General features: G+C 36.6%; 1 protein-coding gene across 9 annotated transcripts in view; it reads left to right on the top strand.

Annotated features, from left to right (window-relative positions):
- Positions 1 to 13,311, top strand: part of cep170aa (centrosomal protein 170Aa) — a 42,918-nt gene that overhangs the window by 8,402 nt on the left and 21,205 nt on the right. For all 9 annotated transcript variants that reach the window (XM_052613313.1, XM_052613312.1, XM_052613311.1 and 6 more), the window contains exons 2-7: positions 4,984 to 5,125; positions 7,372 to 7,461; positions 10,147 to 10,228; positions 10,511 to 10,566; positions 10,733 to 10,904; positions 12,399 to 12,536. In XM_052613313.1, the coding sequence (XP_052469273.1) occupies positions 5,021 to 5,125; positions 7,372 to 7,461; positions 10,147 to 10,228; positions 10,511 to 10,566; positions 10,733 to 10,904; positions 12,399 to 12,536 (643 nt within the window). In that variant the 5' untranslated portion in view covers positions 4,984 to 5,020. The remainder of the gene's footprint in view (positions 1 to 4,983; positions 5,126 to 7,371; positions 7,462 to 10,146; positions 10,229 to 10,510; positions 10,567 to 10,732; positions 10,905 to 12,398; positions 12,537 to 13,311) is intronic.

Raw genomic sequence — 13,311 nt, 5'->3', positions numbered from 1 at the left:
GCATTGAGATTGTCCGTGGATCGATTTCTTTCCCAGCATAAGTATATAGAGATGCACTATACTGTTTGGTGACTAGTCAGATGTGTAGCAGATACCTTCCCAGGATTGAGAAATGAGGCTCAGATGCCCTAAGGCTTATTGCTGCAGCATTTGTTTCTGGAAATAAGAATCCAAATGTTTTGATAATGCAAACCAAGTGCTTTGTGAGAGAAACAGAATGATGGATAATTAATTTCTGAGTATTGTTTTACTGATGAGATAGATAAAAGCAGTGAACTGAGACTGATTATTTAAAGGGGGGGTGAAATGCTCGTTTTCACTCAATATCATGTTAATCTTGAGTACCTATAGAGTAGTACTGCATCCTTCATAACTCCAAAAAGTCTTTAGTTTTATTATATTCATAAGAGAAAGATAGTCTGTACCGATTTTTCCCGGAAAAACACGACCGACTGGAGGCATGACGTGTGGGCGGAGCTAAAGAATCACGAGCACCAGTAGGCTTTTGCGTTGAGAGCGTGTGGAAACTGTGACATTACCGTGAGGGCAAAACCATCATCCAACACAAACCATGGCTAACAGTCAGATTCAGCCGTTTATTTATGATCCAGAATCAGATCCCGAGGCTGAAACTGAATGAGAGCAGCAGCAGCAAGGACTCGCTCCGAGCGGGGCTCGAACCCGGGTCTCCAGCATGGGAGGCGGACGCACTAACAAGGAGGCAGAGATATTTGAAGCAGTTTTACTCACCGCCTGCGGTCCCAACACACGATCGTGACCCTTTTTCCTTGGGATTGCATTATCCGTAAGAAATAAACGATATGCAAATCCGTCATCAAACTGGGCCTTGTTTGTTAAACAAGCATTTTAGAAATGCAGGGAACAAACAAAAATACTTGCACAACTCCGTTGATGCTCTGTAAAAATAAACTCCATCCACGCTCTCGCTCTGATCAGTGAATGTCTGTTGTGCTCTCATTGCTCTGCTCTACGGGAGCACGTGCTCTTCCGGGAGAAGTGCCTCAGGACCCATATAAGGAAATTCCGCTCCATCTAACGTCACACAGAGCCATACTCGAAAAAAACTTTCCGAAACTTGTGACAAACCGGAAAGAGTATTTTGGGAACAAAAATACTCCTTCAAACGTACAACTTAATTTTTGAAACTTTGTGCATGTTTAGCATGGGAATCCAACTCTTTAACAGTGTAAAAAAACTCAGTATGCATGAAATAGCATTTCACCCCCCCTTTAAGAGTTTGTGATGCCTCAGTGATTTTACCTTTCTCAAGAGATACTGCCGATAGCGGTGAGGACACTGACTTTATCACTCACTGTTTAACAGTGTTTATTTGCCTCACAACATCATGCTACCTTCAAGGACCTTCACTTGGTACCTGAGGACTTCACTGTATTGTGGAACACTGTATTTTTTCAAAGAGCAACATATATGTTACACTGCATCTGCTGTACCTAAACCCTGTCTGTCATAAAGTGTTCATCTGAAAGGGATAGTTCACCCCAAAATGAAAACTGGTGTCATCATTTACTCACCCTTGTGTAGTTCCAAATCAGTGTCACTTTCTTCATATTGTGGAACACTAAAGGTGCAAAATATTCATATGCACTTTATCTATGTACCATATTTTCTGGAAAAATAAGTAATGCTTGTCACACCAGATCAAATGCCAAGCATAAACAAATGTATTTAAAATGAAACTGAAACTATTGGTGCAACCTAAGCAAGTAAACTTTGACCAATGTAGGCTCCCTCTCTGATTCAGGATGAAAATAAATGTGTATTTTGCATGTTTTTAATGTTAATTGTGTTATCACTCTCAGATAAAAAAAAATGTCCATCTACTGTCACTGGCATGGTATCTTTTCAAAATATATTCCTTTGTACCATATTTACCCCTACAAGGTGTACATTAGTACCTTAAATATACATATTAGTACCTATCGTATACATACCTAAGTGGTACATGTTAGTACTTTTTGAGAGGGCACCTCATGAGTGACGGTTTATTTTTTTCTGAACGTGTAGAAGTCATTTTGTAATACACGTTGTGTTTCAGGTAACAAAAAATGGGATTTGCATTCTGGAAAATATGGTAAAAAAAGTGAATGGGGATGATGTGTGCTTTCAAGCTCCAGAAATGGCATACAACTGGTCAACTTGTGCACTATATTCCAAGTTTTATTCAAGGTCCAGAAAGGTAGTATGAACAACGTTAAAATAGTCCATGTGACATCAGTGGTTCAATTGGGACTTCTACCCTTCTGGGCCTTGAACGTGGAGCGTGTTGCTGTCTATGCAGGGGCAGAAAGCTCCCGGATTTCATCAAAAATATCTTAATTTGTGTTCCAAAGATGAACAAGGGTTTTTAAGACTTTAATTTCAGAAGACATACATGTTTGGAATGACACGAAGGTCAATAAATAGCAGAATTGTAATTTTGAGATCGACTGTTCCTTTAAGAGTGTCTCTTCTCTAGACTGGGTTTCAGACAGTGGAGATGGGTCAGGCCTGTACTCATGGGTCATGATATGAGGTCATGTGGATTAGGGAGGACACTTATACGGTTGTGTCATTATCTGGCTGGAGATCTCATTAGATGGGTGTAGAATTCATCCAGAAATCAAGCGAGAGCTTCAAATATGAGAAACACCAGTCTGAAATGAACAAGTTTTACTATTATGTGTAGTACAGAAATGTTAGTTGTTCCAGATGTTCCTATTGCAACATAGCATAAAGATTAAAGCTTATCAAAAATGGGGTTTTCCTGCTTTTCTGCTTATCTGTTTATCTATTTCAGAGTGAATCAGTGCCTTATTTCACTCAGAGATGAATAAGACAGATGACAGAGATTCAGAAATTATCCGGAGGAAGCAGGAAAAAGCGTTAGCCACACTTCCTGTTCCTTGCAAAAACTCTGTCAACCCAAAACAATCTATCTCTTCAGACACTGAAGCAGGAGGATGCACTCACAGCCAGCTTGGTTAAATCACCCTTTCACCCACTAAAAACACCATATGTCACTTAGTTTGGAAGAAGAAGGGAGGGGGGGGGGGCTTTTAGGGCCACAAAACTGCTTCTGTAGAAATAGATGTGTCTATTCTTGATATCTTATGCATGCTTGTGCCAACAAGAATGTAAAGCTCAATCCAAGAGTAAAGTCGGCAGATTTTGACGTCTCGCTTTAAGCTTTTAAATGAAGTCTTAAAGTATTTCTTTTCTCAAGATTGTCTTGGCAGCCGTACAGGGATTGTGATGGGTTTGAAGATTGACGTCCGTGTCTGTCAGAAATGCATGTGTTTATTAATAGGTACTGACGACCAACATTCTTTCATGTCTTATTAAGAGAGAGGTTTATATCACACCACATAACAGCCTCTGCCACACCGTGCTTATTCCTCAATTCCTTGGGTATAAAGGTTTTCTTGTGTTTGATCAACTAATGCCTGTATTTCAGAAAACCCATTCCTTGCAAGCTGCTCCCAAGATGTAATCTATCTGGGTTGTAAAGGACTTCTCAGAACTTATTCCTGTCAGACACATTGTCCCAAACCTACAGGCAATATCACAACTATGTTGCTAAATAAAAGTTCTCACAGGAAAACATTGTAAAACTTTCTATAAATATGCAATACTGGCTCTATAGTTTATTTATTTTTTATTTTACTTTATTTATTTTTTCTTAAATAATATGCAGTATACATGAGAACAGTTCGTAGTTAATGTAGTTCTGTAGTTAAATTGAGTTACATATAATTAATATATATATATATATATATATATATATATATATATATACTGTATATATAAATTATTACATTACATATATATTTAAATTGTTTGTTTCCCCTTTTATTATTATTATTATTATACAAGATTACAAACATACAAAAAACCTATGCTGTTATTTATTATTATTATTATTTAGATTTTATATATAAAGTGTCTTAAATTATGTAAATTAATAGTGTCATATTACTATAATGCATTTCATGCATCTTGATTTCTCAGTCTACTTTGAAACCATAAGTGGACCTTAAGAATTTGTAAGTGGAGGTCAGCTATATTTTATTTTATTGAGTGGATATTATGTTCCAGTTCCTCGAGCAGCATAATCATAGTGCACTCTCAGCAAATATGGGGCCCATATATCAAAACAGCACCCATTATTGGTCAAGATAGCGATGTGGAAATAAAAAGGGCTTTCACGATATCCAAAGTGAAGTAGCCCTAGCTGCTTGTGTGTGCTGTATGATAGTAGTCTTGAGGGTCTTCCAGAAGAAACAGTCAAGTGCTCTACAATAATTACAGTTATATAGAGACGTATTATTGTAGGTTGGGTTTTTTGTTTGTTCATTTATCAATCTGTATCCGGGGTTGAGGTTGTACATTGCTGTGAACAATTTACAAACTACACAACCCACAACCATGTTTTGTAAAAAATATCAAATAAAAAAAAATAAGAGGTTGAGGAGTTGCACAGGGTCAACTAGAAGAGACATGGTGTGTATTTCAGGAGGATACATTCAATTCCTCTTCCCAGAGCATTTGCAGCTGTAGCTCAGAGCAGCTGAATGTGACCTCCTTTTCATAAAAAGGGGGAAAAAAAATCCCACAGCCCAGTTGGGTGTGCAGCCAAATTGCCTACATCACTTCCTGCCGCATCTGGCAATGATCACAGGCTGAGAGGGAGCAGGGAAGTGTCCCAGGCCTCTGTAGTCAGCATGCAGCAGATCTCAGCGCGGTCTAACGGATCTCCCTCTCTGTCTCTCTCCACCCACATTCCACTGTGGCTTCAAATGTAAACATCTCAGTGGGATGGACTTGATTTCTTTATAAAGGTCCACTTTTCCTTTTTCTTTAATTAAACATGTACGTTTTGTAAAAGTTGAATAAAAGTTAATTTTGAGTGAGAAATGGGATGTCACTGATAGGAATTGTTTCTTGTCTTTATCTGTCCATCAGGATGACGTAGGGACTGAGGCTGGAGGAGAGTGCAGAGATGAGCCTCACGTCCTGGTTCCTCGTGAGCAGCGGGGGTACACGACACCGACTGCCCCGTGAGATGATCTTTGTGGGCCGTGACGACTGCGAGCTGATGCTACAGGTCAGAAAGGGTGTTTCTCAATTTTATTATATATCTTAACATATCAAAAATAGTATTTATCATTTGATATAAAGCTGAAATAAATCAAATATAAGTATAAATATTAGATCAAAAACTAAATTGGAAGTGTTGCCATGTCAGCTTTCTGAAATAACACAAGTACTAAAATTACTAAAACTAAAACTGAATTAAAAATATATAGATAAATAGAAATATATATTAAAAAAACTATAAAATGATCGCCACAAGCAATTATAAAAATGAAAACGGAAACAATAAAAGCTAATTCTGAATAATATGAATATTTATACTGCAATACTACTCTGTTACTTTTATGAAAATGCTGTTAAATCTAAAGTCTCTGTTTAAGTGAAACTAGTAATTTTTGTAACATAATTATGACCCAGAAGAATGACTTTTTTCAAACATGTAGTCCTGTCTATAACTTAAAATATTTATTAGGATTTCCACAAAAATTATACTGTTTTCAACACTGATAATAATAAGAAATGTTTCTTAATAAATATTGTTTTTGTAAACAATAAAATACATTCATTTTAAACATATTTAACATATTTTTGTTTTGAATAAAAAAAATTATGCAGCCTTAGTAAGCATAAAAGACTTACAAAAAAAAATCTAGCAACCCCAAACTTTAGTTTATTTCACAAGTTTTCTGTTATGATCTTAGGAAGGATGGAGAAAGAAAAATCCATGCCCAGGAGGAAAGTTGTGTTCCAGCTAAGTGGCATGACTGTTACTTTCGACCACAGCATCAGTATACACGTGTTAGTCATGCAACTTTATTAATAGAAAGTGGGACAAACAGCTCATGGGGTACTTATAGATGAACTATTGGAGCATAGACTAATGCCAAACACTGATGGAAAGAGTGCAAGTCATGTCATTAGAGAATTGAGTCCAACCCCAAAACAAACTTGACATATCACAACACAAACGCAGATGTAATATCAGCCACTTGAAGGAAGGCTGTATATAGTATATCTCATAGAATCATTAGCAAATGCACAAAAAACCCTAGCAACTACATAACAACATGCTTAAGCCTCTCACAACACCTAAGTACCTACATACTTTAGCAAGTTTAAGTTGAAATGGCCTTCTAAATGGAAACATTTAGTTCAGAAGTCTTAAATGGAAATGAAATCTTCTCACCTCAAAGCATTAACAAAAAAGCCTTTTCTTAAATCCAGTTACCAGTAGATAACACGTACAGGATAGCAGTACTATGCTCATAGACCAGCATTTAAAATGGTGAATATATGGATCTGTTTCAAGTCTTCAAATACTAGTCTCTGGTAGACATAAACATAGGCTTTGTTTAGTTAGGAAACCCCCATTTCCCTCTTTGACCCCTACATGTTTGGGTCGGGCATATATCAAACTCAGTCTGGTCATGTGATTGTGTCACAATACGTTCAGTGGTCACATGGTTGTCTCAAAATAGATTGGTAATGTATTAGATTCCTTATCACTGAACTGAGGATGAGGTGACTTTTAAAGTAGAGCCACCATGCTCACACACATGCTCGCGCTCATTGTAGGTGCTTTTATCATAAGCACATGCAAGTTTTACACCTTAAACTTCTGCATTTGCATTCATTTGTTAATTTGAATGTTTATTTCCTGAGCAACTTGTCATTAAAATGTCTGCAATTGATGTTGGAAGTTGGCCTTTCCTCTGCAATCAACGCATTATTTAAATGAAGATACAGTACCGAAAATTTATTAAAAAGTTAATTTTAACATTTAGCATTAAACATTTTCAATTGTTTGTTGTATTTTCTTTAGCAAAATCCAATCATTTCAATAGGGATCCACTCGATTGGGGGAAGATTTCCCCACACAGATTTCACAATGTCTTCAGTTGGTTAATTCATATTTCACTGCGTTGTCCAGCGCAAAGCTGTTTGGTTTTAAAGTTACTTCTGTGTGAGCTGTGCTTCATACATGGCTAGGCTTTTGACAGTAGACGATGGACCTTTTTTGTTCACAAATTGTCACTAATGTGACTTCAGCTTGAGATCACATCTTCGATACTTGAATGTGAGATTGTTTGTCATCAGATGTTTGTCAGTTTAGTTGTGTTGCATGTAAGATATGTCACCTTCAAATTCTGTCACTGCTACGACAGCTTCCAAAAATAACCAATCCATGAAGTGATAATGCCCAGCAAAAACTGTCTCTGGTTGGTAACGTTTGCTTTCATCTGTGTGTGATTGCAGTCTCGCAGTGTAGACAAGCAGCACGCTGTCATCAACTATGAGTCCAGCAGTGACGAGCACAAAGTGAAGGATCTGGGAAGCCTGAATGGGGTGAGTAAGAGGGAAAATAATATACTGGTGCATTTCTGATAAATGAATGGCTCTCATTTTTAAAACAACAAATTCTAAAGAAAATTGTTCATAAGACACAATATCTATATTTTTGCGAGCAGTGCATTTATACTGCTTATTTATAGCAATAATCAATTCTACATAGTAGATGAAGTTTTACCAGTGACCAGGCCACCATTTTTCTACATAATAGTCTTTAACTTAATAAAGTAAAGTGTAATCACTTTACAGTCTTTCTTACATATTACAATTTTTCCCATTCAATTCAATCATGTCAATTTACTTATATAGTCTGTTAGTGTGTAATATGCAAGATAATGTATGGTCAGTCAGTTATTCCTGTAAAAAACAAATACTATGTTCTTTAACATTTTATTTTTCATTTCTTTTTTATGTATATTCAGCCTCTTATTGCACTTGTTTATTTTGAATGCAAATATCCATTTTCATACTTGGTTAATTTACAATGTGGTAATTCTAAACCTTACAGTTGTAATATATTGAGGTGCAGCTGTACTCTGTATCATGTGTTAGATTATGTCCATCTGTTTGTGGTCAGTAGAAACTCTATGACTAAATGAGAACTCATGGGGCCACTCACAAATTACAACCTCTTCCTGTTGAGTTATTCTTGAGAATTCCTCTTCCTGTCGTGCTTTGGCTGCAAATTACTATTATAGCATGTGCAGCAAAACTCCAAACAACAAGTTCAGACATTGTATGAAACTACAATATTCCTGCAGTTAAAGTTGGCACATGTTGAATAAAAGGAAATAACTTGCAGTAAGCCACTGAAGGCCTGCACAAATTCCCCTGCGGTGACCCCACATTGCAGCACAATATATTAAGGTCTTTGGAAACTGTAGTAAGGACAGAGGGAGGAGATTGAGTCAGCTTTTCAAAGGAAATTTTAAACTTGAATGTCCTAGAAAGTGCATTGTCAGTACGATTTGCTCCCTTTCTTTGTTGAGCATTGCAAGGAAGTGGCTGATATTTGAGACCGAGCAGAATTAACTGCACATTATTATCACCCTCAATGTTTTCAGACTGTGTGATGTGGCTCTCCCTGTAGTGATTTGTTTAGAGGGATCTGTAAACCATTTGTGCACTGAACTTTTGAAGATGAACTCAATAAACATGGAAATATTTTGCTACCTTAATGAATGGCAGGCTAATGGAGTCTGTGTGTGTATGGTGCTCCTCAGGTATAGGTACAGTCTGATGGAGATTATCAGATAAAGGAGATTTGGAGAATAAACCATAAGCATGTTGTTATAACTCTCAATTTCTAAGACCATTAAGTGGATTTTTTAAAAATCCCAGATTTAAGGGATATTGACTTGATGGATGAGCTGTGTAATCTTTTGATACTTCTGTAAAGAAAAGCCTTTTGTTTTGTGTGTCTGTTTTTTCAAGTATTATAATTATTAGGGGTTTAAACCCGTAGCACTGAAACACTATTGTTTTTTGGCTCATGATGGACAAAAAGCATGCTGATCAAAATGACAAAATGGATTTGATTTGTCACCTGAAATTTTTTTATTTTTTTTATTTTTTGAAAAGCCTACTTTTGCAAACCAGTCCTAGGTTTTTGCCCGATCTGAACCAAACCAGTGCAGAAAAATCCTCTGCAGAGTGAATATCAATTTTTTTTTTAAAATCTTGGAAGTTTAACTTTCCTTAATCACAAAGGAATACAAAATGTTTGAAAGGGCCAGGTCCGCTTTTACTAAAACGGCTGTAACTTTTGAAAAGAATAAGATATCTTCGCCAGACTCAGAACACTCGCATGTAGGAGCTCAATCTGAGGTCGCATGAAAAAATCACAGAGCTTAGCCACTTGGTGATGTTTAAGAGAAAAAAATGAATGACTAAAGAATGGCTATAACAACACAACCTTTTGTACGATCAACATTAAAAATGGGTAAGCGTTGTCTTTGTCCAGAGTGCCACAGGTGTCTATAAGGACATTTGCATATCTAAAAAAACATGGCCGCCATTGGCTAATGAATTTTGAGCAGGTTAATGGAGGAAACTAAGTGGGCCTTTTTGACCCATGGCCCTAAAGGTCTGTAAGAAATTTGAAAGAAATCACCCATTGGGGTCCATATTGAAGAACTACTGCTGTCAATCAAAATGCCTTAAAGCACTTGAATCCCGAAAATCACTGCTTGTAGATTTTTTTTATTCTCTGAAAACATTCCAAACTTTGTTGTTCCTGTATTAAATATCTCATTAAATCAAATTTAGTGGTTTTGTGGCTTTTAGTTAATGCATCTCTAATGCTAGCTATGCTAGATTTAAAATGTACAATCTTGTCTAATCAAATATTCTCGAAAATATTCCTCCATTTAATTCAGTCTACCTCTGCCTGGCAAATAGCAAATCATTGATCAAAACTGTAACTAATTAGCTGGTTAGTTTTGTAAAAAAAAGGGGGAATGATATTTGATGAACTTTAATTTGTTAAGCTAATTTACAGGGTCTAAATTCTGTATATAAAACAGTACCTTCATATCCATCCATTCCACAAAAAACAATATGGTGAATTAGAAATTAACTACTTTGTCTGTGATTTTAAATTTATATTTTAACATTTTATGAACGTACACTATGTGGACCAGTGAAAGTTGAAAAACATGTGAGTTTATTTATTTTTTTCAGACATTTGTGAATGATGTCAGGATCCAGGAACAGATGTACATCACTTTAAAGATTGATGACAAACTGCGGTTTGGATATGATATCCTTGAATGCACTTGTCTTCAGATATTCTTCTGAGAGCCTTTAAGATTTAGTGTTAATTTAGTATTTCAAAGACCTTATGTGTATCTGTATGTAATTTGTTGGAACTGAATTTGTTAACACTCATAATATTGGAAGATTTGTGTGTATGTGCATGACAAAGAAAAGTAGAAGTAGAACTAGTCATATGGTTTCATATTTTGTGCCCTTTGTGTGAATATGTATAAGCATTCAATATGTTTTAGCTGTTTCTGAGACTTTCTTCCTTGACCTGACTCACATACCAACCTGTTCACTGTGGTGCGAGGACAGCTACATGTGCCAGAGGAGGCTCTAAAGGTAAAACAACTGCTATAATATACTGATTTATCAAGATGTGCTTATATTATCAGGGTTGCTCTTGCTGATCTTAATTATGTATTTATTAATTTTTTTATCTGCCTGAAGTAATGCTTGATGACAGGTTTCTGGCACTTACTGTGTCCTTCTCCCTCCTTTCTGTCAGCATGAGAAGTTCACCAGCCAACTTCAACTGGGCAAGAAGCCCACCTGCGCAGAGCCCTTAAAAACCCCCAAGTCTTCTCCAAATAAAGCCAAAGTGAGCAAACCCACAGAGCCTATTGCCGTACCAGCAGTCAAACCAGCAGAGCCTAACAAAGGAGATGACAAGATCCCAGGTAAAAAAAAAGCCCCTTGATGATGTCAGGGTAGAAGTACTGCATAATTGTATTTGTGTCTGAAGATTTCGAACAACTTTGTAGATGATGCAAACCAATGTGTCATCTTTAAATAATGTGAGTAATACTGGTAAGTAATACCATTGCTGTGCCTCACCTGATTAATTCATTTTCCCTTTTCAGCAGAGGAAGGTGACATAAATAATCATGGTTTATTTTTATCAAAGCACTGACTAGTAACATGTGTAAGTGGCCTTGTGTCATCTCATCTAATGTCAAACACACGGGCAGGATTCAGAAACCATTAACTCTCCTCACACTGTGAGAAAAACGACCCTCTGTTTACACTCCTAGCAACATCCTAAAAACCACTGAAAACACCTTAGCAACCCCACTGCAACACCCTAGTAACCTCCCACAATTATGATGGTGACATCTCAGTTAGGCAACACTCATTTTTCTTAAAGAGTATGAAAAGATGTATTATAAAATGGATTGGCTGAGTTGCGTTCATGCTGTTGTAAAATACTCTATAAACACACGTGACCTCGTTACATCAGGAGGGAGCACTCTCTCTGCTAAAACTTAATGAAGATCTCTATTGCTTGGTGAAATAATTAGTGTTTGTTATCAATAAATTATTACATTTTTGTTGCTGTGTGTTTTTAGTTTTTTTTATCAAACCTTGCCAGGTATATGTTGTAATATGTAATGCCATGCCCTCCACGCCCCTTGTTAGCTGTTCTAAAATCACTATAAACCACAGATTCATGGGGCTTATTGCTTTATTTGAGACTTTAATGCATCTTAACACATGTATTTTTGTGTTACGCTACATGATTAGAACTATGGTTCAGCCTGGTAGTGAAGTGCTGGGTATTTAATAATAGGGAAGGGAACAGCCCGATGCCCATGCCTCTGTTTTCCAGCCATCAGCGTGTCAAGGGTGGGTAACTTTTAACATTCACTCTTATCTCACTGCCACCTGGTTATTTCATCCTGCTAATTGTCAGGCTTGTTCATAATTCCCCTGACCCCGGCTGGTAAAGTTACATGATGCATCTGTGTGCAGCCCATGAACAAACTACTGATTTCTGTAGAGAATCACACCAACCTCAATCAGTATTATGAACATCGTAAGCAGTACCCCACAATTTACTTAAATTAGGACAGAACAAATGGCAAGTATTTCAGAAAGAAACTGGCTTATCATGCATACAGTGAGACCTGTTAGTTTCTACTCTGTGAAATTAACCCTTTGGCAATTGCATCATGTACACAGATAAGTCTGATAATCTGTTAAAGGTATAGTTCACCCCAAAATAAAAGCTGTATGTTGTTCCTTTAAATTCGGAGAGGAAACATCACATAATATCAGAGGATAAGACAGTAAAATACATAGATAGCTACATACTGTATAGTGTTTATACCTCATGTACATAAAGTCTCATGTTCTCAATAGCAAAATGATTTCTTTATGTTTTTCTAAAACAGGTGACATAGCTGCCTTGCACAGGGGAACCCCGCTGTATGGACAGCCCTCTTGGTGGGGTGATGGGGATGCAGATGATGAGAATTCCTTTAAACAAGAGAATAAAACATCTGGAAAGAAGCAGGAGAACAGCGGGACAGGTAAGATTCTTTTTAACATTATGTGTACACAAAAGTATGTTTTTTTTTTTTACACAAACTGCTTGATTATATAGTCACATGGAGATTCATTTTGAGCAGATCTGAACCAACACAAACTGCTTGATTATATAGTCACATGGAGATTCATTTTGAGCAGATCTGAACCAACACAAACTGCTTGATTATATAGTCACATGGAGATTCATTTTGAGCAGATCTGAACCAACACAAACTGCTTGATTATATAGTCACATGGAGATTCATTTTGAGCAGATCTGAACCAACACAAACTGCTTGATTATATAGTCACATGGAGATTCATTTTGAGCAGATCTGAACCAAATAGAGGACAGTTGTGAAGAGAATGAAAAATTTGAATTGTTTGCTGTATAATCCAGAAAAAAATGGTTTGAAATGTGCCTCTGATTGAAGCTGACATGTTCAGTGTACTTTGATCTAGCAGTCTGGAATCTCATTAACTTGCTCCGTATTGGAGTAATGGGATTGTAGATTACCGAAGTTTTGCCACAGCAGGATTTTATGATAAATACCAGTTTGCTTTTTGTGATGATCAGGCGTAGATCATGAAATTCACCTCATAATGTGTGAAGTGTGTTTTATCTTTCAAATATTCTATTATTGAGTCATGTATATTGGGGTTTACGCACTGTAACCCACTGTAGTATGATTAAAACTGCACATGTAAATGGACTGAATCAATTCTACATTTTCTGGATTATGAACATGTATATGTACATAACAACAGCTGTTAGAC

This window comes from Carassius gibelio, chromosome A13, assembly GCF_023724105.1.
Source record: "Carassius gibelio isolate Cgi1373 ecotype wild population from Czech Republic chromosome A13, carGib1.2-hapl.c, whole genome shotgun sequence".
Lineage (NCBI taxonomy): Eukaryota > Metazoa > Chordata > Actinopteri > Cypriniformes > Cyprinidae > Carassius > Carassius gibelio.
This window is presented reverse-complemented; position numbering and strand designations above follow the sequence as displayed.